At 37.9% G+C, this 22,891-nt stretch overlaps 1 protein-coding gene across 6 annotated transcripts in view; it reads left to right on the top strand.

The window, feature by feature from the left end:
- Positions 1-22,891, top strand: part of INPP4B (inositol polyphosphate-4-phosphatase type II B) — a 497,007-nt gene that overhangs the window by 331,675 nt on the left and 142,441 nt on the right. For all 6 annotated transcript variants that reach the window (XR_008466520.1, XR_008466517.1, XR_008466521.1 and 3 more), the window contains 6 exons: positions 1,897-2,038; positions 12,297-12,469; positions 13,484-13,607; positions 14,671-14,788; positions 19,321-19,461; positions 22,610-22,707. Coding sequence is in view for 1 of the 6 variants with exons in the window: in XM_054201960.1 (XP_054057935.1) it covers positions 1,897-2,038; positions 12,297-12,469; positions 13,484-13,607; positions 14,671-14,788; positions 19,321-19,461; positions 22,610-22,707 (796 nt within the window). In the remaining 5 variants the exon portion in view is untranslated. The remainder of the gene's footprint in view (positions 1-1,896; positions 2,039-12,296; positions 12,470-13,483; positions 13,608-14,670; positions 14,789-19,320; positions 19,462-22,609; positions 22,708-22,891) is intronic.

Genomic DNA, 22,891 nt, shown 5'->3' with positions numbered 1-22,891 from the left:
TGTTTCATTGCTCTTCGTAGAATCCTTCTCCCCAAAACAATAGTTGTGGGCGGTGGAAATCAATCATTTCACCCATATTCTAAATATTTTTCAGGAACGCTTGAGGTACATACAGGATGAACTTTTGAAGGAATCTATACCTGTCCTCTGTCTTTGGCTTTAAATTGTATCTACACATGTGAATATCAGATATTTGGCTTTAAATTGTATCTACACATGTGAATATCAGATATTTGGCTTTAAATTGTATCTACACATGTGAATATCAGATAGTCATGTGTCTAATGGTTTGTTTCAGGCGTACAGGTGAAGATATTTCCACATGTTGCATTGTACTTAAAAGTGCAGCAGTACTTAAAAATAATAAAATTTGTGGATTAAATGCAGTTCTGCATAAGAGTGACCAGCTTTTTGCCTCTTCTAAATCAACAATAGCTTTTCCATAGTATGATTAAGGCATGGGTTTATCTGGGGAGAGGATGAAGCCGTAGTTTCCACATCCACCCACCTGTAACACTGAATGCTCCCTTGTCCTTAAGGCAGCCCTACAAGATCTTTCCAGGAATCGGGTCTGGGCAGCTGTGTTGCTGTACAGATTGAGCAGGTGCAGGCTGCTGTCTGCAGGCCTGTGTCATGTCCCTCAGGGCAGGATGCCCGCTTGTCACAGGGTGTGCCATTAAGTGGAGAGAACAGGGAAAGATCAGATCCGCTCTAGTCAGGATAATGGCCTAAGTGTGTCATATAGTTAAAAATAAATCTTAGATTAAATGTTTGTCTTCGTGGTAGTTCTAACTTTGCCTTCACCCAACTTCCAAGTGTTACCATTTATATGGAACTATGGTATTTCTCTGAGTTTTCAGTTTTCTTTAACCTCTTTTCTTGTCTCTTGCAACTCTGTTTTTATGCCTCAAGGCCTGATGTATGCATAATGCTTCTGGCTATTATAAGGTAGAAAGAGGAGCAGTGAAATTATCTTCCCATTTTTGACCCTCAAGCAAACTCTGGTTACTCTGCATTAATTTCAGAATGACTCAGCATTAAAACACATTTTTTGTGAGTTTGTGATGTTTTGGTTTTAGTCTGATTGCCTTGACTTTTGTACAGCCTCATTTCTTGTACTGTTTGCCTTTTTCTCCTTTTTCTTATTCAGCCCCACAAAAGTAGGTGCAAGAGCTTTGGTTTCTGCAGCATCCAGCACCTGAAGGACCCTTCCTGTATCTCTGTTCCATAACGGCTCTTTCTTTCATTTCACATTATTTCTTTTGTTCTCCACTTGCGTAGAATTTCTTCGATAGCTCTATTACTTCTGTAATTCTCATATTTATTATAAACTCAGTTAAGTGTGATGGTCGCAGTTTGTGTGAGAGGTTAAGAATGAAATCGAGATTGTGTTACCTAATAAACATGTCATGATAGCAAGTTTCTAATTCTAGTCCTTTAATTTTATGTTCACCTTAACAGAGTAAGTCATGATAAAATAGAGGGTATGTTAAATCATCAAAAAGAGATTGTCAAGTACTATGGCAAAACTGGCAGTTGCACATGAGATTTGATTTGGCGAGGCTTTGAATGTCTACGCTCCTACTGTATTATTTCAAATAAACAAACTGCTCAGTTCCTTGTCATTGGACCTGAAACTTTGCATGCATTTTCGTATAGGGTTTGAAGCACAGTGTATGAAAAACCCAGTTTCAGTTCCGTCATTTACATTGCAGGCTTAAGCTGGTAGTAGGCTGAAGAATGAGAAAAATGGTAGTATGCTGACACCTTATATTTCTAGTAATATTTCTAGTAATTTGGACATCTCTGTCTCCGCTTTAAGGTGTTAATAAGAAGTTAGTATTGTCTCTTTTTTTCTTCTTCAGTAATGTGCAGTGATAATTATACTCTTTTCAGGACAGAGTGTGGGCCAATGTGGGGAAGAGTTTAAACTGCGTTATTGCCATGGTGGACAGACTGCTTGAAAAAGACGTCAGCAACAGTAAAGAGAGTGAAAATGACCCTTCAGCAGCAGATTGCAAGGTGTTGCATACAGGCGGTAAGGAACTTTTTTTTTTAATCATTGACTACAGTAAATAAAAATGGAAAAAGTCACAGAAAAATGATATATAGAAGAGTCAATAGCATATTTGATGAGAGTGCTGATAGTGAGGTTTTGCACAGGTGTAGCTTTGAATGATGGAAGGCTATTTATCAAATTACAGCTCCATTGTGTGCTCAAATGGCTTGCCATGATCAATTTTTTTGTGCTACAATGAAAACCTTTTGAAACCACAGTGTTTTCCTTTGAAGGTTGATGTAGTTTCATTTATTTTAGATTTTACTTGAATATAACATTTTGAGAAAAAAAAGCTGGAGCGTGTCTTACCCCATAAGAAACTTGTAAGGGAAGGTGAACATTCTGTTTCAGCGTCATTCTCTTCCACTTTTCTGATGTGATATACCGATTTCTGTTTTCTGATTTGCTAAGATTCATTTTTCCCTGAATACAGTTGTCAATCTGTGTCAATACTGAAGGCTAATTAGAGTGATTCCATGAGATGGTGTGAAGAGAACTTTGTCCACAGCAGGTCCATGTTGCTAAATCTTCTTATCTTCTCCGATGGCTACATTCCTTGTTGCTTTCTCTAAGCGTGGATGAGATCTGCTTCATAACTCTGACGAGACTTTCTGATATGCAAGCATGTTGCAACAAATGAAACAGCTCCTTAGTGATAATGATGGTAGTCCAAATATAAGGAAATCAGAACCAACTCTTCTGCCACACTCCAGTTAAAAACACAACACACAACCCCCGTACAACCACTTTATTTCATGAAGCTTTGTGTAATTTTGGCTGTGTTTTTCAATTGTGTATTTTATCCTATGTTTTCCTTCACATGCTCTGTTCACCCCTCAGATTTTAATGTCATAATTTTATATCAAGAGTTCTGAAGTTATGAGAAAACTCATTTGTCATTTCTTACATAACAAGAATTAAACTGGTTTTTAGCTATATATTATTTGTGTAGTACTGCTGAGTTTTGTGCAACAGATTTTGGTTGTACTATTGATTTTTAATGCAGCTGCAACAACAGCATCTTTACCAGTATGAGAGATTTGTGCTGGCATACTGGAATTCTTGTTTTCAGTGCTAGATGTGTTGGGCTTGTTTTTGTATGAATAGTCCAGACACCAGAGTATTTCTTACCTGTTTGCTTCTCTGAGTTTCTATCTAGCAGGCAAGTATCCCTATAATGTTAGAGAGAGATACGATATTATCTTTGTTTGCAGGTACAAAGTATCCACACAGTTAACTTTCTACGTTTTTCAGACCTTTTTCAGATAAGAAGGTACAGATATTCAACAGTGAGGTAGGTGTAGTTGTCAACTTGATCAAATCTTTAGAAAGTGAGCCCAAGCACACTGATTTTGATTAAAAGAACAAAATTGAATATTTGTTCTTGTGTGTAATTCCCTTCTCTTCCCCCTGGTACTAATAGGTTTTTCTGTTATTGTAAGCAGAAATCCAGTATGTCTGTTAGCAATGTTTTGCAGGTAAAGCAGTAGGACACTTTCACACAAACTTCCCCCAAGTTGCTGCAGTGCATTTGTATGTGTATACATGGAAACGCATGTACTGTTTTTTATCTGTAGTCCATAATTATGGAGCAAAACTTCAGGTTTCCCCCTCCTTCCCCAGTCTGAAAAAAGTCATGATTTAGGATAATTCTTTTTGGATGCCTTCTGACATGCTTAGCAACGTGAATGTTTACAGATTTTCCTTCGCTCTCTTCAGCCTCCTGACTTCTGTTATTCTGTATAAGCCGTGAAATGTATTTAACCGGTCCGTTTGAGTCTTTGATTGTAGTTACAAAAGAAGTGTGCTGCTACCTTTGATCCAGGCACACACCCTACCCAGGCAAATGAAATATTGCTTAGAGCTTTTAGCTCACAAAGCCAAAGAAACTTAAAAGTTACTTCCTTTTAAGTACTATAAAAAGTAGTCATCAAATAGAATGAAAGGTACCTCTTGCTAAGCAATAATGATAATTGTAACGGTTAGAAAATTATAGATGTGTTTCATTCAGATGAGGACTTGCCTTCTGGAGCTGACAGGCCAAGGACACAAAAAATATCAAGATGTTACGGCACCGAAATAAATTCTTGTCTTTTTCCCTCATTTGAGGGCCTTCCCTATTTCTCTTGAATCAGTGCAAGTGCCCTTCTGTGAGAGCAGAGTCAGTGCTTCTGTTGAGTTGTGCTGAGTGTTCTGCAACACACCATCACATGGGAACTGCAGGAGATTTGTGGGGCAGATGGCTTTGTTTTCATGTTCAGCTTTTTGAGGAAGACATAATTTCCTAATGATGTTTTCATGAGAGCATCATGCAGTGTCTTTGACAGCTTATAGGGCTACTTTCAAGGTCACGTAGAAAGGGAGGTGTTTTAAAATTGCTTTCTTTTATAGGACTTAAAAGATGGAGCTTTCTGAAGACCCGTCCAGGTGTGTGCCAAACGTGGTTGCCTAATGGTTTTTCAAAACCTTTGGGGCCATAATTTTTCATGCTTCACTTCGCTGTGAGAGTGTGGTTTTATATGTTTGTTTTCCTCTGCACCTCCCTCTCTTAAGTTTGACATGAAGCCCTGAGAATGCACCATGAAGCACCTACATAGAGGTTGAGATTCTAAGTTTAGGGTTATAGATTCTGCCTTTATTCTGCTCCATTTTATATCTGAAGCCTGGTTGTATGGGTTCATAACGTTTTCCTAGATATAAAATCATACTGTGTTTACACCCATAGTTACGTTTCTAAAATTACAGAATTTTATGCTACACAAAATTCACAAGCATTACATATATGAAAAGCTTGCCATATCTGACGATTGTATATTATACCATAATTTGAGCATAATCTATTTAATTAACACTGCAAATGTCTGGGCACAGATAGATTTTTGAGTCTGAAACTGCTTCAGTGCTGGAGTTGATCCAAAGAAAAGTTGTGCTGCCATTAGTAAGAAAAATGGGGAATAACCATGGTTTTGACCAAAACATTGAAAAGTATTCCCTAAAGCATGAGATGAAATGTTTGCTTATATTAGTGAACCTAACTGCTTTAATACAATTCTTTTTCACGCATATAACAATGAAAAAGATGTCAAAGAATGCACACATGGTAGAAAATGTTATGACAATAATTTGATGGTTTTGAGCAATAGCACATTCCTGTAAGTATAGATGTTGTCATAATGTATATTCAGAGCTTCCTAAGATAGTTTTTATTTGCAGTCTCAGTGTTGACATCGTGTGATCTTATCCTTTTTTTCCCCAACGTGCTTATATTTATTGTATGGAATCTTTGTAATCAGAAATATCGGTGGCACTTTTTTCTTGTACTTACCTTTCAACATGAATTATACCTTCCTTAGCCTAACTTTTTGTGCAATATGACCTTTGAGTGTATTCTTAAGACTGAATTTGAGTTATCAGTTACCAAGGTAACATGCTATGGTTTCATCAGTGGCAGGATTATGATTTCTCTACAGGATAAATCAGGAAGAGCAGATGGATTTTAAAGAGGGGTGTCTTTTTATTATTTTAACTCTAGGCTGGTTTGCCTTGGAGAACTATTTGACAACATTAAATTCTTTTTATTTTTGCCTTTTCATTTTCCATGGGAGTCAGAATGTGAAAGTCTGTCCTGCAGCATTAGAGGTGCCAGTGAAACACAGTAGTTTGCTCTTATGCTTACACAGCCCCTGACAGATCCCCATGTTTAGCTGTGCTGCTTAAAGAGGCTGTTGTTTCCATCTGCTCCTTGTACCGCACCGTCACAACTATCACCCAGCCATTCCTCCACTGGCTCTGGGTGAGTACTCCCTAATTTGCTACATACAAAATCCACCACATTATCTCAAACAATATGAGTTGGCAGCCTGATTGCACCTGGATTTTGCCTCAAGTGAATTACGGAATCATAAACTGTGTTGCTGGGCAGATGAATTGGCCAATGGTGACCTTCAGCATCGATAGCAAAGAGCACCTGGGGAATGCTGCCATATTTCAAAACATCTGTTCATAGCCACATTGCTACGGGCATACGTGGGTTAATTTTTCTTGAATAACCTGATAGCTGGTGGGGACTGTATAAGTCTAGATTAAACCTTTTTGTCTTTCAGTGATGTAGGGATGGACACTGTATCCTTTCAGTGCATCCCTCCCAATGCAATGCTGGTAGAAATGTGAAATAAAACTGTGTTCTCATTTTGTTTGCATCTTCAGAAGAAGAGCTTTTACTGTAAATTATCATTTAGTCAGGAAGATGAAAAATTCTCCCTTGGTCTGTGTTCGCTTGAGTAGCAGACACTATTTATTTTGAGGAAACAAAAACACTTCTGCAACTTTCGCTTCCCTTCCTTTTCCTCGCATTTTTCTTTCCTGTCCTCTTAAGCTTGTCTTTGCATCAACTCTATTTCTGCACTTTTTTTTTTCTCTTTTCCTTCTTACTTTTATATCATCCTTCTCTTTTTGATAGGGTCCTTAACTAGGCTATATGTAGCCAAAAAACCTATTTTTTAAACAAGACATCAGAATATTTAGTTGCACAACGCTTCTATAGCAAGGTTTATCCATTACTCCTATGTTTTGAGTATATTAAATTTCCTCAGCTTTACGTCTGTTATTGCTGTTGTCGTCTTTTTCTGTTTTCATTGTGACTAAAGCTGCTGAGATACTGGTATGATTAGATGGTTTCCATTTTCACTATTAATTCATGCAACAGTATAGAAAATCTCAGAGAATTACAATAATATATCCCCAAGAATTCAAATTTGTTTTTCTGGACACTCAAACTATGCGAAGTAGACTGCTATTATATTAACTGCAGAAATACCAGGAAGACTTTTGCAGGGTTTTGGTGTTCCTGTGAGAAATGCTGCAGAATTATGAGCTAAAACCTCCTCCTTTCTCAAAGAGCTGAGGCCTCATACTGAGTTAAACTGAACTCCAAAAGCTGAGCGGCAAGATGAAGTAGGAAGCTGACCTTTTTATGGTGCAAAGTTGAATACATGAACTAAGTCAGTTTTTAAACCTCCCTTAAAAAAATAAATTCAGAAGAGGGGAGATTTAGAATTAGATATTAGGAAGAAATTCTTTCCTGTGAGGGTGGTGAGGCACTGGCACAGGTTGCCCAGAAAAGTTGTGGATGCCCCGTCCCTGGAGGTGTTCAAGGCCAGGCTGGATGGGGCTTTGAGCAGCCTGGTCTAGTGGGAGGTGTCCCTGCCCAGGGCAGGGGCTTGGAACTTGATCATCTTTAAGGTCCCTTCCAACCTAAACTGTTCTGTGATTCTAAATCGTGGATAGTTGCTGTTACATTCATTCCCATACATACTCTGTTCCTTTAAGAGTATGACGTTATGCTTTCTTCTACTTTTAATTCCATATTTAGTTTTTAACTTAATACCATTTATATTTTGAGGTGACTTGAAGCCATCAAAGATATACACTGATTTTTAGGTGGTGCAGACAGCAGTGACACAAGTGACTTTTTTCTGTGTCGCCAGGGCAAAACGAGATAGGAGTGAGTGCTAATCCAAAGCCTTAGGCCTTTTCCTGTTTGATTACTAGCACATCTTAATAAGCACTTCAATGGGCCTGTCTTTGAAAAGAGCAGGAGCTTGCTTTTCTGTCAAACTTTATCAAATTTAACATGGAGTTTGACATATTGCAACTTGAATATTAGCATGTAGAAATGACTAGTTGGGTGCTAAGCAGGTCATTTGCCTGGGCAGGCGTGTTGATTAAGAGAACATGGGACTGAAGGGCATTTTCCAGCAAGCAAAGGGCAAATCCTGTCATAAACTGAACTCCCACAACACTCTGTTAGCAATGTAAGTGGAGTATTTACTCAATGCTTTGCTGCACATACTCTTGTTTTAATCTTACACTAACTGCATTGTGGTGATACTGCTTCTTTTAATTTCATCCCTCCATTTTCCATGTTAATGTGCTTGGCTTTTATTCCTTGTTTTAATTTCCTTTCTAGTGGCTGACTAGCACAATTTTTGAATTGCATTTCCCTGCTTCATTAGTAGGCTTTGACTCTTTTGTTTGGATGCTAAATATTCCAAACAGGACAGGCTGCCCTTGTCATTTTAGCAACCTAACAGCCATCATGTTGTCTCCTTGTTGCTTCCATTCTTGCTTCTAATGTCTTTTTGGGGATGATTGCTTATTCAGTTAATTCTTCCCTCTTTTTCCACTGTGTAGAGGACGCAAATCTTGCACTTGTAACTTAAAAGGTACTCGTGTAAGTCCTTGAAGTGAATTCTACAAAGGTGTCATCAGTCTCTGTAGGACTAGAGGTCCTGAGCCATGGTGGGCCCCCTGTGTCGTCTTTCCAGCAACAACTGACTGTGAGCTGACTGCCAGTTTTTTCATGAAGGAGGAGTTGTAGGGCACCTTGTACCTCTCTCCAAACTCTTTTAGACACGTAAGCAGTAGCTCGTAACCACACAGTAGCCTTGCGTATCAGCAATGTTGTGGCAAGTTAGGTCAGGATAATATAAACCTGAATTTAGACTGGGATTTTAAAGCTCCCTTTACAAATAATACCTCTTTATGAATTTTATTAGTATTCCATATTTATACCTTGCATACAAGAAAAAATTATTTTCCAAATTCTACTGAATTTACTTGTAAGCTTCCAAATAAAATGCTTTTTTTTTTTTGGTTTCACAAACTTCAGTTTTACAGTGCTTTTCAGTTTCAAGGAGCAACTTAAAAGCTGCAGTATTTGCTATAAGTGTGTGCTTCTGATGAGTGTTTGGAGCCTTGTGCACTGTTAATGTTTATATTCTTGCTGCAGTGTTTGCAACAAGATATCCTGCATAACGAGTGACATATGGCGATTTTAACAGACCAAAGATTGAGCAGCTATATAGGGTTTTTTTGTAGAGTTGTTTCTTCCAAGACCTCAGTCTGAGATACACCTCTTATTTTGATCTTAACACGCTAAACTTGCTTTAAAATAGAAGGATAAACACGAGAATATACTAGTCCATTCATAAATATACTGTTTTCAAGAAACGATGCAAGCCCCCTCTTAGATTTGCTAACTAGCTCCACCTTCTGGGGATCGGACATCCTTACTAATTGTAAACAAGAATTTCCAGTGTGAGCAAGGAGTAGAAGATTGTTATGGATAACTTAATCACATGAGGGTGTAATTTTGTCTTCTTTCCTTTTGTCAAGTACAATTCTATTAATAGTCTATAATAAAACAATTTATCTTTCCTCAGTCATTAGGGTAAGATTTCCTACAAACTTACAGTTTTTATTGTTTTCTACAAAACAAAATGCATATGCAAGAAAAGCTCTGTATTCTTTAGGACATTAAATACTCAATAGGATTTATTTTTCATATATTTAGCATGAATGTCCTTTAATGAAAAAAATGGTCTTGAGAATTTCAAATCATCAAAGTCCTTCTTAATGCAACTACGACTGACAAAAATTATTTATCTTAGTAAGTTAGTATTCCAAATATGTAGTCTCCCCCAAAAAATCCTTGTGAGAAAATGATTTTGAAGCTACTACAAGGTATGTGCAAAATAATTTGGAAAATCATAAGAGAAGGTAGTTATCAGTTGTTTACTGCCAATCTGGAGGGCTGCACGAAGTAGAATCCACTTACATTTGTTCCGGGTCCGGTATTATTCAATATTTTCATTACTGACTTGGCTTATGAAATATGGATGATGCGGGAGCAGGATTAGAATGGATCTTGATAAAATGGAGCACTGAAGTATTCAGATGCAGTTCAGTAAGGACAAATACAAAGTTACGTTCATAAAGGAGCAGAAATACACAGCGCAGATTGAGTGGTTAAGTGGCCGCTCAGTAGAAACAGATCCAAGTGTTATGTGTCTTATGGACAGTATGTGACCCCCTCTTTTATGGAAAAGAGTATCAGTAAAGCTCTTTAGCCCTATCCACGTAAACTAAAATTGTAATAGCAGGTTCACGAAGTGTGGCTAATTCTAGAAATTCAGCTTTTTCTCCCTTGCCCTGGCTGTCACTGTACTTACAGGATCCTTGGCTGTGTCTGTATCCAGCTCTGCTTTCCCATGAAAGTGGAACAGATGTTTATTAGCTGTACCTTGATGTCTACTTTAAAGTGGCCAGATATGATCTTTTTCATTATTTGCTCAAAACAGAAGCAGACAACGAACTCCATTCTAATCACATACAGCCCTGTTCACTGGTTTGGTATGCATTACATCTTTTGATTTTATTCTGCTGCAGTTGCTTTCCTTGACATTTATTTATTGATTAATTTAATAAAGTACTACAATTTAAGACTCGATAGGAGAGTTTAGATTGTCTGGTCTGTCTAGTCCGACTTCCAGTAATGTCACACCTTGTTGTGTACCTTATTTCTAAATTTGACTGTCTCACAGCAGCCTCCGACCTTTGGTTGTTCTTTTGCTTTTATTCCCTAGAATAAACATCCCTGTTAGTACTTGTTATTTTCTCCTCATGGAGAGGGGAAATCAAGTTGCTGCTCAGCCTTTTTCATAGGCTTAAGGAGATTAAACTCTAAATCTTTGTACCTCTCCTCTGCAAGCTCTCCATTTTTTTTCAGTAGTCTCTTTAAAACGTGTACACCAGACCTTGGCATGCAGTGTATCAGCACTCTCCTAGTCAATGGCATGTATAAATTCACCTCTTTTTTGCTGGAACATGAAACTGGGGATGGCTTATGTTCTGTTTTGTTCACAATGGCTCCAACTTCATAACTGCCGTTTTCCAGGGAACGGTTTTTCAATCTGTATTACTCACACTTAAATATGTATGACTGTGCTAAAACGCGTCGTTTGACCACAAAGACATTATTTGCAAAGGAATCCAAGTTGTTCTCTGTGACTGATCTGTCCTTGTTCCTGTTTCCTCTTTCTTGCACCTTATATTTTTTGCAGTTTCTCCTGGCCTTCAAAGTTCTCTCCAGTCCTCTTGGCTACAGTTTTATTCATTTACATATTTATCTGCATCCCAGCCAAACTGACTTTGAAACAGGCAGCTACGTCTTCCTGCCTAAAGAACTTCTTCAGTACTAATGAGTCTTCCGTTGGCCTGACTGAGAATGTTACCTGAAACAACGTGCTGCTATCTTCCACCTAATTACAATTTAAATTGAACAGATTTTAATTATCATTGATTCTTAATTGCACTAATCTACAGAAAATATGAGTCAGTGATGGACTATATTAAGTTGATTACACTCCCTATTTTTATATAAATTCTTCTGGAGTGTTGATTTCTCTTTCATTTTAAACTATAACAATGTAACTGAGATGTAGATTCTGAGGGTTGGTGAGATTTTTTTAATTATTATTTGCTCAGCTTAGAGGGGTATGCAAAACCATATGCAACTACAATGCAGGTCTGATTTTATTAAATCCTGAAAAATTCAGGAAAAGCTTGGGTAATTGGGCAAGTTTGAGTAAGCTGCTCTGATTTTCCTCCCTTCCTAGTTATCACTTTGTTTCATTTGTAATGTATTAAGGAGTCTCATTTTTCAAGCATTTCACTAGCTTGTTTTTTCTGATGTTCCTAGCATATACTTTAACAGAGCAAAACGTATTACAAAATAGTTCTAAATCTCTCTGCTCAAAGTAACTAAAAAAATAATGAGTTCAATATCTCTAAATATTTAAAGAGAACAATATAGAGAGAAGCTAAAAAGAAGAAGGAAAGTGACCTGAAGGTTAGTATTTTTCCAGCCTGTACGTTAAACAGATAATATCCTTCCAGATATCTATTTCTTCTTGTTTTGCCTTCCAGCATCCACTTTTTCTTAAATATAGGCTCATCCCCCTCCCCCCCCCCATTTTTTTTTGTGGTACTTCATTTGTTTAGATAGCAAGTTGTCAGTGCTGGAAAGAACAGGAGATCTTCATCTCCACTGTGTTTATCTTGTGCTGAATGAGTTTTCACATGTATCCCTGCGTGCTCTGTTTATGACACTTCAATGCGAATTTTACAGAGAAGTTAGGTCTGTTAAAATGTCACCGTCTCCGGATATAGCTGGATTCAGACCAAGGATTTAGCCCCAGTCTCAGCGGTAAGCTTGAGTCCTACCTCTAAGCATATTATCCGGTGGCATTTCCCTCAACCAACGGTTAGGATAGAGCTGCGGGGTTGTTTTAAAGTATAGGACAATCTACACAGACACTGCAGCCCTTTTTCCATTCTGGAAAGAATTTTCACTGCAAGTTTTCCCTTTTGGAACGGATGGTCTGTCTTGTTCTAGGTGACTGGTATGAACAGCTTTATCCCCTGGTGATTACGCTGAAGGACTGCATGGGAGAGGTGGTGACCAGGGCGAAGCAATCGATGGCATTTGTTCTGCTCCAGGAACTTGCCTGTGGTTTGCCACAATGTTTGATGCTGACCCTAAGAAGAGACATCGTCTTTAGTCAAGCAGTATGTTGTCTTCTGTCACTTATCTCCTACTGTTGCTATAATTAAGTATACTATTCATGCCGGTGTTTTTGGTTTTCTTTTTTGTTGATTTTTTTTCTTTGTCCAATTTAACACAACTTTTTCATATATTTTCCATTACATCCACTTATGTATTTTGTAATGCGATAGAGAAATTAATAGTAAATGGAAATCCATAGTAACTGTATCACTGAGTCAGAGAATTAGGTCTGCAATGGACTGGGAAAGGTTACCTAATCTCCCTTTTGCACAAAGAAGGAGCTGTAAAGTATTTTTAGTCTTCCTAGATTATATGCCAGTATCCTCACCCATAGGTGAAGTTCTCAAGTCTAGCCTTGAATATTCCTTGCTGCTATTCCGGCTAGGTATTTTTTTTTTCTCCTGGTCACCTTGGAAATGAAGAACAGATTATTTGTTTTCAGTTTGTAGCAGTATTTTATGTGTTTGAAGACTATTAGCATGTCTCTTCTCAGACTTGTCCTCTCTTGGTAAATAACTGAAGTTCTTTTGATCTTCTCCTGTAGATCATTGTTTCCAGATAGATTTTTCTCTAAATGATTCATCTAATTTTCTCCCTTAAGTTATATGTTTTTCCTAAAGTAATTAAGGAGTGAGGGTGCAACTGCCAAGGAGATTCAGTTGCATTAGGTGTCTAACTGCTTTCAAATCCATTGTAATTCACAGCATTGTGTGTTTATAGCCTGCCGGCGGAGATTCTGGTCTCACTTATGTCAGTGTAAATAACATGCAACCCCACAAAACAAATGAAGCTTATCTAATGTAAAATAAGGGAATATTTCACTGCTTTTTACAGCAAAAAATGCCTCAATAATATATAATATGAAATTATCTATGTAGTCACTAAACAGAAATATCTATGCTGTTTTCTCAAATATCTAAATATTACTTCTGTTGTGTATAATAATAGCAAGCCTCATTTCAACTATGTTGTAGCAGCACATCTGTTAATTTCACATTTTTTCGCTGTCTTTATAGCTTGCTGGATTGGTGTGTGGGTTTATAATCAAATTGCACACGGGTTTACACGATCAAGGATTTTTACAACAGCTTCATACTGTTGGATTGCTTGTGCAATATGAAGGACTCCTTAGTACGTATAGTAAGTATTGTTCTTGGACTAAGTTCCTTATGCATCCAGACCAGAAGTTTATCCCAGGAGGTTCTTATTTTAATCTCTGTTCTGCTTCCAGTAATTTGGCTGACTGAATCAACAAATATTATCCTTAGGAGAGAGCAGGCTTCCATATCATAGCACAGTTGAAGTCATTGATACTGTGTTGTGGATTCTGCATCAAAAATTACTCATATATTTTACTCTCAGTTCCTCTGAGAACACTAGTTGTTAATTATTCCATGCAGAGTGCTGAACTGCATTGTCTTAAATACAGAAGACTCCTTCCTTAGTGCGGCTGGTGGAACTTTTTGTTTTAATAAAAACTGTCTCCATTTGTATAGGCATTTGGCCTGACCCAAAATGGCGGGTTTATAAAGCTAACCCAAACAGCAGATTTAAACAATTAGTGATTCTTTCAGCCTCTGCCCTGACTGTGCCAGTATTGGTGATGTGAAGACAGCTTGGAAACGGTTTAATTCCTAGTTTGTTACAGATGCCATCATTTGATAGGTATTAAAAAGGAAATTTGGAGGCAGAAACTGCCGTATGTTTCAAAATGCTTTGAACTGCGTGTATTGGAAACCTTCCCCAAATTAGAGATTTTGACCAAAGTAGACGGATTTAGCATTTGTGCAGCTCTTTAATGCACAGGCAATTGCAGATCCTCACTTGGAGATTGCAGTCTGGCTCCCTTTTGCATGATACTCGCTGTTGTTATTCTCAAAACCTTTGTCCTCCATCAGCAGGACAGTCTTTAAAAACACTTTCAGAATAGAGGAAAATGTCTTTTCTGAGGTTATTCTATGCACATATAGAGCAGGCTGATTTTCAGAGGCGCTTAATACTCATAGTTGTCATTTAGGCCACAGAGAATTGTCAGCAGTTCTAAAAATCAGTCTGCTTTTATGTAGGTTACTTTAATGTGGATTTAAGGCTGTGATTTTTAGATGCACAGACTGGAAAATATAATCCCCATATTGCTTTGCTATGGCCTATTCAGTGACTGATCTGTCTACTCTTTAATAACCTCTGTAATCTTTTCGTATAGGTGAAGAAGCGGGGATGCTAGAAGACATGGCTGTGGGAATTTCAGATTTGCAGAAAGTAATGTTTAAAGTCATTGAAGCCAAATCAGAAGATTTTTTGCCTATTATAACAGGAAGGCGGTAAGAACTTTGTTTCCTGGAGTCCATGGCACGTAGTTTTAATCTGTAGCACATGAAAATCCAGATAATGATTTTCTTGTTGCTGAGTTCTATTAGATGGAAAGTGCAGTAGTTTTACTTTTCATGAGGCGAATGGAGGTGTAATGAGGTAGTAGGGATTTGTAAAGCTAGTAGTAATATGGACTCTGGGTTACTTTCCTGATGGAAAGCTAAAAGCTCCAATTATTAATACAAATTAATCAAAGCAGTGTCTGGCTTGTGCAGAGTTCCTGTTGCATTTTTCATATATAGATACTGAATCAAAAAGAAGTGACAAGGTCAGTATTTACAAAAGTGGCCTCTGACTGAAGAAACCTTGTTTTTGAGGTGTCCAGAACTTGTATTTCAGTGTGACAAATGAAATTGCATTTCTGAGAGTTAGACCTTGATGGTCTTAAGATGGAAACTTGAAAAACTCAGATGCCAAAACTTAGTGGTCACTTTTGAAAAATGAAACCTATCTTAGTTCCTGAAGATCACACTGGACGCAACCTGCAGAAATCCTCGCATAAAGCCACTAATGCAATACGCGTCTCACATAAGCACTGCTGAATATCAGGATATAAACTGAAATACTTCACTAATTGTGGCTATAAGAGGGTTAACAAGATTGTTACACAGGAGGAATGGGCTTTTCATCTTCATCATTATTCCAGTGTGAAGCTCCGAATGTTTTTTTGTTTTGCAGAAATCACTTCCTTAATAGTATCATTATTTGTAAGATTACTGTAAATTAAATTCCGCTCAAAGCAGCAACTTTTAGAAAAGATATGTCTCCTCTGAAGGGGGCTTTCACCACCGATTTACTTAATTATTCTGGATGATTCACTCTCATCCTGTAGGCCTTCCAAGAAAGGATTGAAATAAATAGCAGGAAGGCCAGAGTATGATAGGCAACACATTGGGAATAATTAAGAATAATTATGGTGTGTAGATAAAACAGAAGAAATACATCCTTTGTAAATCACAGCAGTCAAAAATCTTGAAAAATCCAGCGGCTACATTTACTGGCATGCTGCCATTACTGTGGTACGCTGAACTGTCACACTAGGAGGTCCCGGGTTTGAAAGAGACTCGAGCTTTAAGCTGCCTCAGGCATTCTGGATTGCTGGAGTAGTCAAGTCTTTAGGAAGAAGAGTTACAGCCTGTGATTGCTGTACTGTACTTACTGGCAGGTATTCACTGGGTGGAATTGGTATCAGACCAAAAAAATAAAAATCTTTAAGGCTTCTGTGAAGGAGTGCTGTTACTGTTAGAGCTGTGATGAGGCAGTTCCTATCAGACAGTATTGGAAGTCAACCATAAAAAGAGAAGACAGTGGCAAACCTAGTTATTGTCTAACTAATGTTTTAAAACTCCACAATTTTTAGATCATATTAGTTACTATATGGTGTGGCTCAATAAAATGAGACTTAAAAGACTGTAGAAATGCCAGACAGAAAATTAAGCTACAAGTTCTTATCCTGCAGAGTTCAGGGTATTCACTTGTAATTGTTTCTCTAGGGAAGTGCTTGAGACTGAGATTCTGTGTGTACAAACAGGTCAGTCCAAGGAGTGTGGCGTTGGCTAGCACTGCACTCCCCTGCTGGCGTGGGTGGCTGACCCCCACCATCCAGGCAAAGTGCAGTTCTGTTCAAGCACTCGGGTGCTTTTATTATAGGCAAAAGTAGTTAACACTTACTTTTATAAAATTCTTTGATAGAATGGATTTGATTGTGCTCATGAACTTTGAGGCATCACAAGGTTTGATAGCGTGTTTTCAGCGAAGCCCACGATCAGACTAGCACTTACAGCCGCATGGAAGTGATCTAAAAAGTTGTCACTGAAAGAAGCAGCTGGGTAAAGCACCTCCCAGCTGAGATACAGTGACTGACCATGTGTGCATTTTTTTTCTGTTGCAAAATAAAGGTGCATGTAAATGACTTGTTTTGTGTTTATTGCAATGAACTAAGAGTGTGTGATTTTAGCCAACTGCAAAAGGCTGCAGGGTCCATGACCTGCAGCTGGGTTGGGGGTAATCCTTAGAAGCCTTCTAACAGGACTGCAAGTGTTTTTCTATATGTGATGATACTGTTTGTCTTCATATGTGATGATAAAAAGTACCAGAGAACAAGGCAAATAAAGTCAAAGAAAGGGATATTCGTAAGCAGTCCTGTTTTACTGAAATCATATACGTTTAAATATTTAATACCTAAATGTATACAATTCATTCTGAAAGAGATGATGATTTATTATTTACTCTCTTAAGCATGCTGGATTTCTCTACCCTGTTTTCCTGAGAGATCATTAGATGTTAAAAATTATGTAGTGATTTTTCCTTCTCATTGGAAAATGTTGTAGCTGCCTTATCCATCTCATGCCAAAGTCACCTGGTATCTCTCTGCACTGAGTCTAACCATAAAAGAGAGAAACTACATGTTTCATTTTTTTTCCCCACCCAACTTCGGTACCATTCCTGGACTTCCTAGACAGCTTTCTGTCACAGTTTTATAGCCTTTTCCTTACATGATCAGAAGTGGGTGGTTTTCATTGTGCAATTGGTTACAGATTTTTAAAAGTTACTAAGGATTATCTCTGAGACTTCAAAAAACGTTTTGGAAAAGAAAAAAAAAATGGGCAAGGGGAAGCTCTCGAATGGTACCGATGTTAATTTATCATGTCTAAAGGTCAGCATTTCTCAATGTTCTTTCACACACTGAAAGATTTGTCGTGATTTTGGAGGTGTGAAATGTAGCAATGCAGTGATTTGGTGGCATTTTGGTTCAGTAGTGTATGTTCTTTGAATTAGACTAAACCAACATTTCTTCTCAACCTCATGAAAGCACTCCATCACAGAAAAATGTTCTGATAGCGCCTGGCAGCAGCTGGGAGTGCTCACTTGCAGGCTGAGAATGAATGCTGCTGTGCAAAGATCATTTGCACGGAGTTTTTTAATGTCATCCTCTAAGCTCTCCTATTTCCTTCAAATGGGTGAATTAATTAAACAAAACACAAACCAAATAGACTTATGGGGAGTAGAACTACTTCTTTTTTTCCTTTTTTTTTTTTCCCCCCCTCCTCTGAGAGATGTATCCTCCATTCAAAACTGATAACCCCCCTCAGTAGGGAGTATCTGGCATTTGCTCAAAGATTAGACACTAGTTCCAGCCCGTACCAAGGCATATGCTGTTGCCCAAGCTGATTATAAATAGATTGCAGTCGCAAGTCTGTACTGGATCCATTTCATTTAGTTCTCAGATATACGGGCAGGATAGAGGTTCAAACATGACCAGCAGCTCTTCTAAGCTGAAGCTGTTTATCCGAACACTTCCAGCTTGCCAAGGGTGTCAGAGCTACTGCAGAAACTGCCCCTTTTCCTCAAGGTTTTCTACCTTTTCTCCCCCAAATTCTACACTTGGGTAATCCAGATCGTATTTTGATTCTTTAGCAAGCATGTGACTGATTAAAATCCGTTGGAGAGACTTCATGATAGATTATTTTAATAAGTACAGTTTTCCATCTTAAGTTTACATGCAAAAGCTGTGTGACTTCCTAGGCCTGGTTTTTGTAGGTAGCCTATAGATCCTCCTGTTGCTATAATACTCTTCCTTCTTGGTGGTGTACCAAATGCAGGAGAGAAAATTTCAGTCTTCGTTATCAGTTGGGCCTCTTTGGATGATTAAAATGACAAATCCTGGGGTCAAACAGATTCGCTTCTAGTCTGTTCTTTTTTTCTTAGATAATTGCTCTAGTACCAGAGAGAAAGCTAATAAAAACGAAGTTAACAGCATGCTGTTGTTTCTGTTGTGGGGGTGAGGCCTCAGTCCTCAAAGACAGGTGAAATTCGACTTGAGGGTTCCACATTATCAGAATTTGGACTGGCAGCCAAAGTGACATGTTTTTCATAAAGTCAAACCAAACACAAACATAAAACCAGAACTGCTATATATCATATCACTTCACCTAAAATAGGATTCATGTTTGTGTAATGAGCCTTCAATTATTATCTTCACAGAGTCAATTTTGTTATTGGTGATGCTTTGTATCCCCAGGGAGAAAATCCAGCCGCTGAAGAAAATGGGAATTTTGCTTTGGGCTTTTGTGAAAGGTTTTTGCTCATATTACATTTAGAGTGGATGCAGGATCGAGTTGTGACTTCTGAAAGGAAGTTGTTTTTGTAACTCAGCAAGATGCATTTTAAGAGTGGAGGTGTTCTCATTGGTATTTCAGTAGCAGAAAACTTTTTTTACTGTTTTCATCTCTAGTCCTATTTTCACTTCAGTAAAGAAGTCAGTATCAACAGTGTATAATTATATATACCTGCCTTTTTCTGTATAGCTTGGTTATGCTCTTAAAACAAGCAAGTTGAATTGATGCATTTTATGGTTCAATACAATTAAGGGGAAAAGGGAGGAACTGGTTTATAAATCTACATGTTCTCTATAATTTAGAAAGGTTATAATTTCAAGCAAAACAATCAATATTCCCATCCTTATTACTTTTATTTTTCCTAGTGAACATTATGTTATAGAGGTCCAGCTTCCAGCAAAGATGTTTGAGTTGCTGCCACAAGAGATTAAAGAAGGAAAGCTACTTCGCATGTATCCAGTACTCTTTAATGTTGGAATCAATGAACAGCAAACACTTGCAGAGAGGTAAGAAAAAATCATGTTCCGCTTTCTGTCCAGGTATGCCGTGCTAGTACAGTATATCTCTCAGGATTAAAAATAAATCTTTTTTGTTATTTGCTCTTGTACCATCTAACATTGACTCGGTGCGTATTTTAAAATATATTAAAGGAAATAAGCACAAGCTATGAAGCAATGCAAAATAATGAAAAAGTCCAAGTGAAGATGTGACCATGTGCAGGACTTTATTCCACACAGTTTCCAAGTTTCCTTCGTGTACAAATATAAAATGGATTTCTATTTCATGAGTGTAGAAGTTTGTTCATATACAGTACTTTGGGCTTCTCAAACGTGAGTTTGAAAATTTGAAATTATTATTAAAGGTGGGGCTGAAGGTGCTGGACATTTTTCTCAGCTTTTTAGGGCTTTTTTCCAGGGTTGTGGAGTGGTAGTTAACAATAGGGAATTGTGTTAGTAATATGTTTGTAGAAACGTGAAGGCTGATGTTAAAGTTCTGATGTGTTAATATTGCTCCTCTGAAAAGATTGTCGGAAACTAATTAATTAGTAAAATAATAATCAAAGTTTCACCAACCTATTAATTTTCTCTTCCAAGAGAAGTGTATCTGTTGGTCATGTGTAAATTACCAAGTTTGTGCAATTCTAAAACTGTAAGGTAGACATCAACAATGAGACAGCTACTTCTTTTTTTTTACTGGTTTTATTAACAGAGCATCCAAGAGACATAACACATATCTTTAGACTGCATTCACTACAAACTCAGAAGCAAAAGCATAGCTGGGGAAATAGAGGGAGACAGTGAAAAACCATTAATTTGGACAATAGGCAAGAAGTTAAATACAACAGGAGTTTCATGTCCTCTTCTCTATAGACGGGAGAGTAAAAGGAGTCTTTTACAGAAGACTTCTAAGGAGTGCCATCGGGTAACTTTGTGGATGTTTATGGGAGACTTCTCTGAGTTGAGAGTGGTGATGTGTGAGAAAATTAAGGTAGAAAATTGAAATGGGAGACAGGCTGAATCAGAAGGCACTAAAAACTGGCATTTTACTAGTGAAAATGTTGAGTAGTTGGCTAGAGATCTTGAAACATTCTTGAAAACGAAAATAGCTTGTTCTTGATGCCATAAAGAAGGGAAAAGTGATGCTGTGAGAGGAGTGACATGGCTAAAGTGATGGCATAGAAAACCAACAAAATCAGTCATAACAGTTGTGACTAGGAAATGTCACATTTTTCCAAAATTGGAGAAAAGGAGTATGCAGTAACCAAGAAGCAAGTTTGTGAGAGCATACATGGTCGGGATAGGCAGGAAAGAATATATGTCACAAATGTCCTGAAGAAAGATTTGACAAGATGTAGAAATAGCCTGGGTATACCAGGACTTGTAGAGGAGTCAGTGTAAAAAGATGTCTGGCTTCCAGGTGGAGTGGCTGGAAAAATGGCATTGTTCACAGTGGTGATTTTACATTGTGCACAAAGAAAGCCATGAATGAAAAATTAATATATGTATACCTATAAATATAGATATATATTAATACCTATACCTGTCAAGCAAAGCAAGGTGGATTATTCCATGCAGAAACAGCTTGTCCGCATGCACTTACAGGTGTAAACATTAGACTTAATTAAAAATTATTGCTTAACTCCTAAAACTGCGCATTTGTCTTTGAGATTGGAAACACTGCACATGTTTTTTGGTAAAAGGCGCTTTTTTTGTGGGAAAATGAATATGAGAATAGAAATAAGGTTCTGTGATAAATTTCTAGAAAATGTGACTTTATTAGATGCAAACATCTCTTCTTTCAGTAAAGCACAGTTGAGAATATATCTCACCTCACGTGACGCAGCGCGGCAACGGCTACTGAGGAAGTAGCTGAGTCTTTTCCCTCTTTGGTCCATTTAAGTATTTTATTCCCTTCTGCATGGTGTAGCAGTGTGTTTAGTATCTTCTGATTTGTGTCCCCTTTTGTCTACCTGAATTTCTCATTTAACCTGTCCGTGCCTCTCTCTTTGTACTCCTCCATTTCCTTTTCTGTCTTCCTTTTCTTCATTTCAATGCTATTTTAAAGATGACTTGCAAAAACTTGGCCATAACTGCCTAAAGGACATTCCTGTCTTTGCACTCATTCATATCTCTCGTAGTAGAGGTACCAGGAGAGTGGGTTTGGGGTTGTTTGTTTTTTTTTTTTTAGCATATGTGAAACTTGACTGTTGTAGAAATTTTGATCTCAGAGAGAAAGATATTTGCCCGTATAGCTATAGGCAGTTCATGGATAAGCATAACGACATTCTGCTGTTGTCCGGGTTTTCTGTGAGGTGCAAGATAATGAGGATTTGGGTGATGTGTTCCCAGCAGACTTGACTGCTGCAAGAAGCCCCCCGTAACATGCTCCTGAGCCAGCTGCAGCACTGCAAAGCAACCGCTGAGGTCTGTGTGCTGCAGCAAGCTTAAATGCAGACAGCTGAAGTCCGGTGGCCTGAGGGTCACAGCTCTGTGAAGCTTAATGGTGAAATTACTGCTCAACAGCAGAGAAATGGTTCTCTCATTAGTTTCAGACACAAGAAACCAAGATAACTAACAACTCAGGAGCAGTGTAGGGCAGAAAGGGCCCAGAGAAGTAATCAATTTATAGCAAATATTCTCAGACCGGAGTAGAAATTGGTTCTTCAGAAGGTTTTCCGCCTGACACTTGCATCTCTTCCAACTTGTGTGGCTTCAGCATTGTCCAGCTCTGGTAGAAATTAATATACCTAAGCAACAGCAGCAGCAAAAGGGGTAGGGGTTGGTGTAACTTGCCTGTGGTGCCATTTGAAGTTCCCACAAAGAGCCCTTGTATTTATTCAGGCTTTGTGAAGGGACAAAGAATATGTGCTTCATTGAATGTTTGTCTGTAAATGGACTACTTGTCCATAAGTTTTCGGAAGAATTATCCATGAGTGATGACTTCGCTCCCAAATATTAGTTCCAAAGCACATGAAAGATCAGCAACCGTACGTTTGAAAAAACCTAGTACTTTCAACACTAGGAAAAAAAAAGTTATTTCGTTATGCAAAGAAATCATTCTGAAGAATAATGTAGCTCTGTTTTGGTTTGGGGTTTTTTTGTGGGGTTTTTTTGTTGGTTTTTTTTCATCATTTTACTATGGTTTTTTTTACAGGTTTGGAGATACCACGTTGCAGGAGAACATTAACCAGGAAAACTTAGAACTTCTAAAAGAATATTACAAGCTGTTTACAGAAAAAATGCCTCCTGATTGTGAGTACAAAGTAATGCAATAGCCAAATGGCTTTGAAAAAGTCTGATAAGCAAAAGATTCTAAGATAGTAATATTAGCACAATACTAGGGTGCAGCTCTTAGATTTAGGCCTCAATCCCATAACTTTTTTCATAAAGTTAAACACTTTGTGCCTGTACAGAGCCCTGCTGAAGTCAGTAGCCA

This window comes from Rissa tridactyla, chromosome 5 (assembly GCF_028500815.1).
Source record: "Rissa tridactyla isolate bRisTri1 chromosome 5, bRisTri1.patW.cur.20221130, whole genome shotgun sequence".
Classification (NCBI taxonomy): Eukaryota; Metazoa; Chordata; class Aves; order Charadriiformes; family Laridae; genus Rissa; species Rissa tridactyla.
Note: the sequence above shows the minus strand (reverse complement) of the source record. Positions and strands in the feature narration are given on the sequence as shown.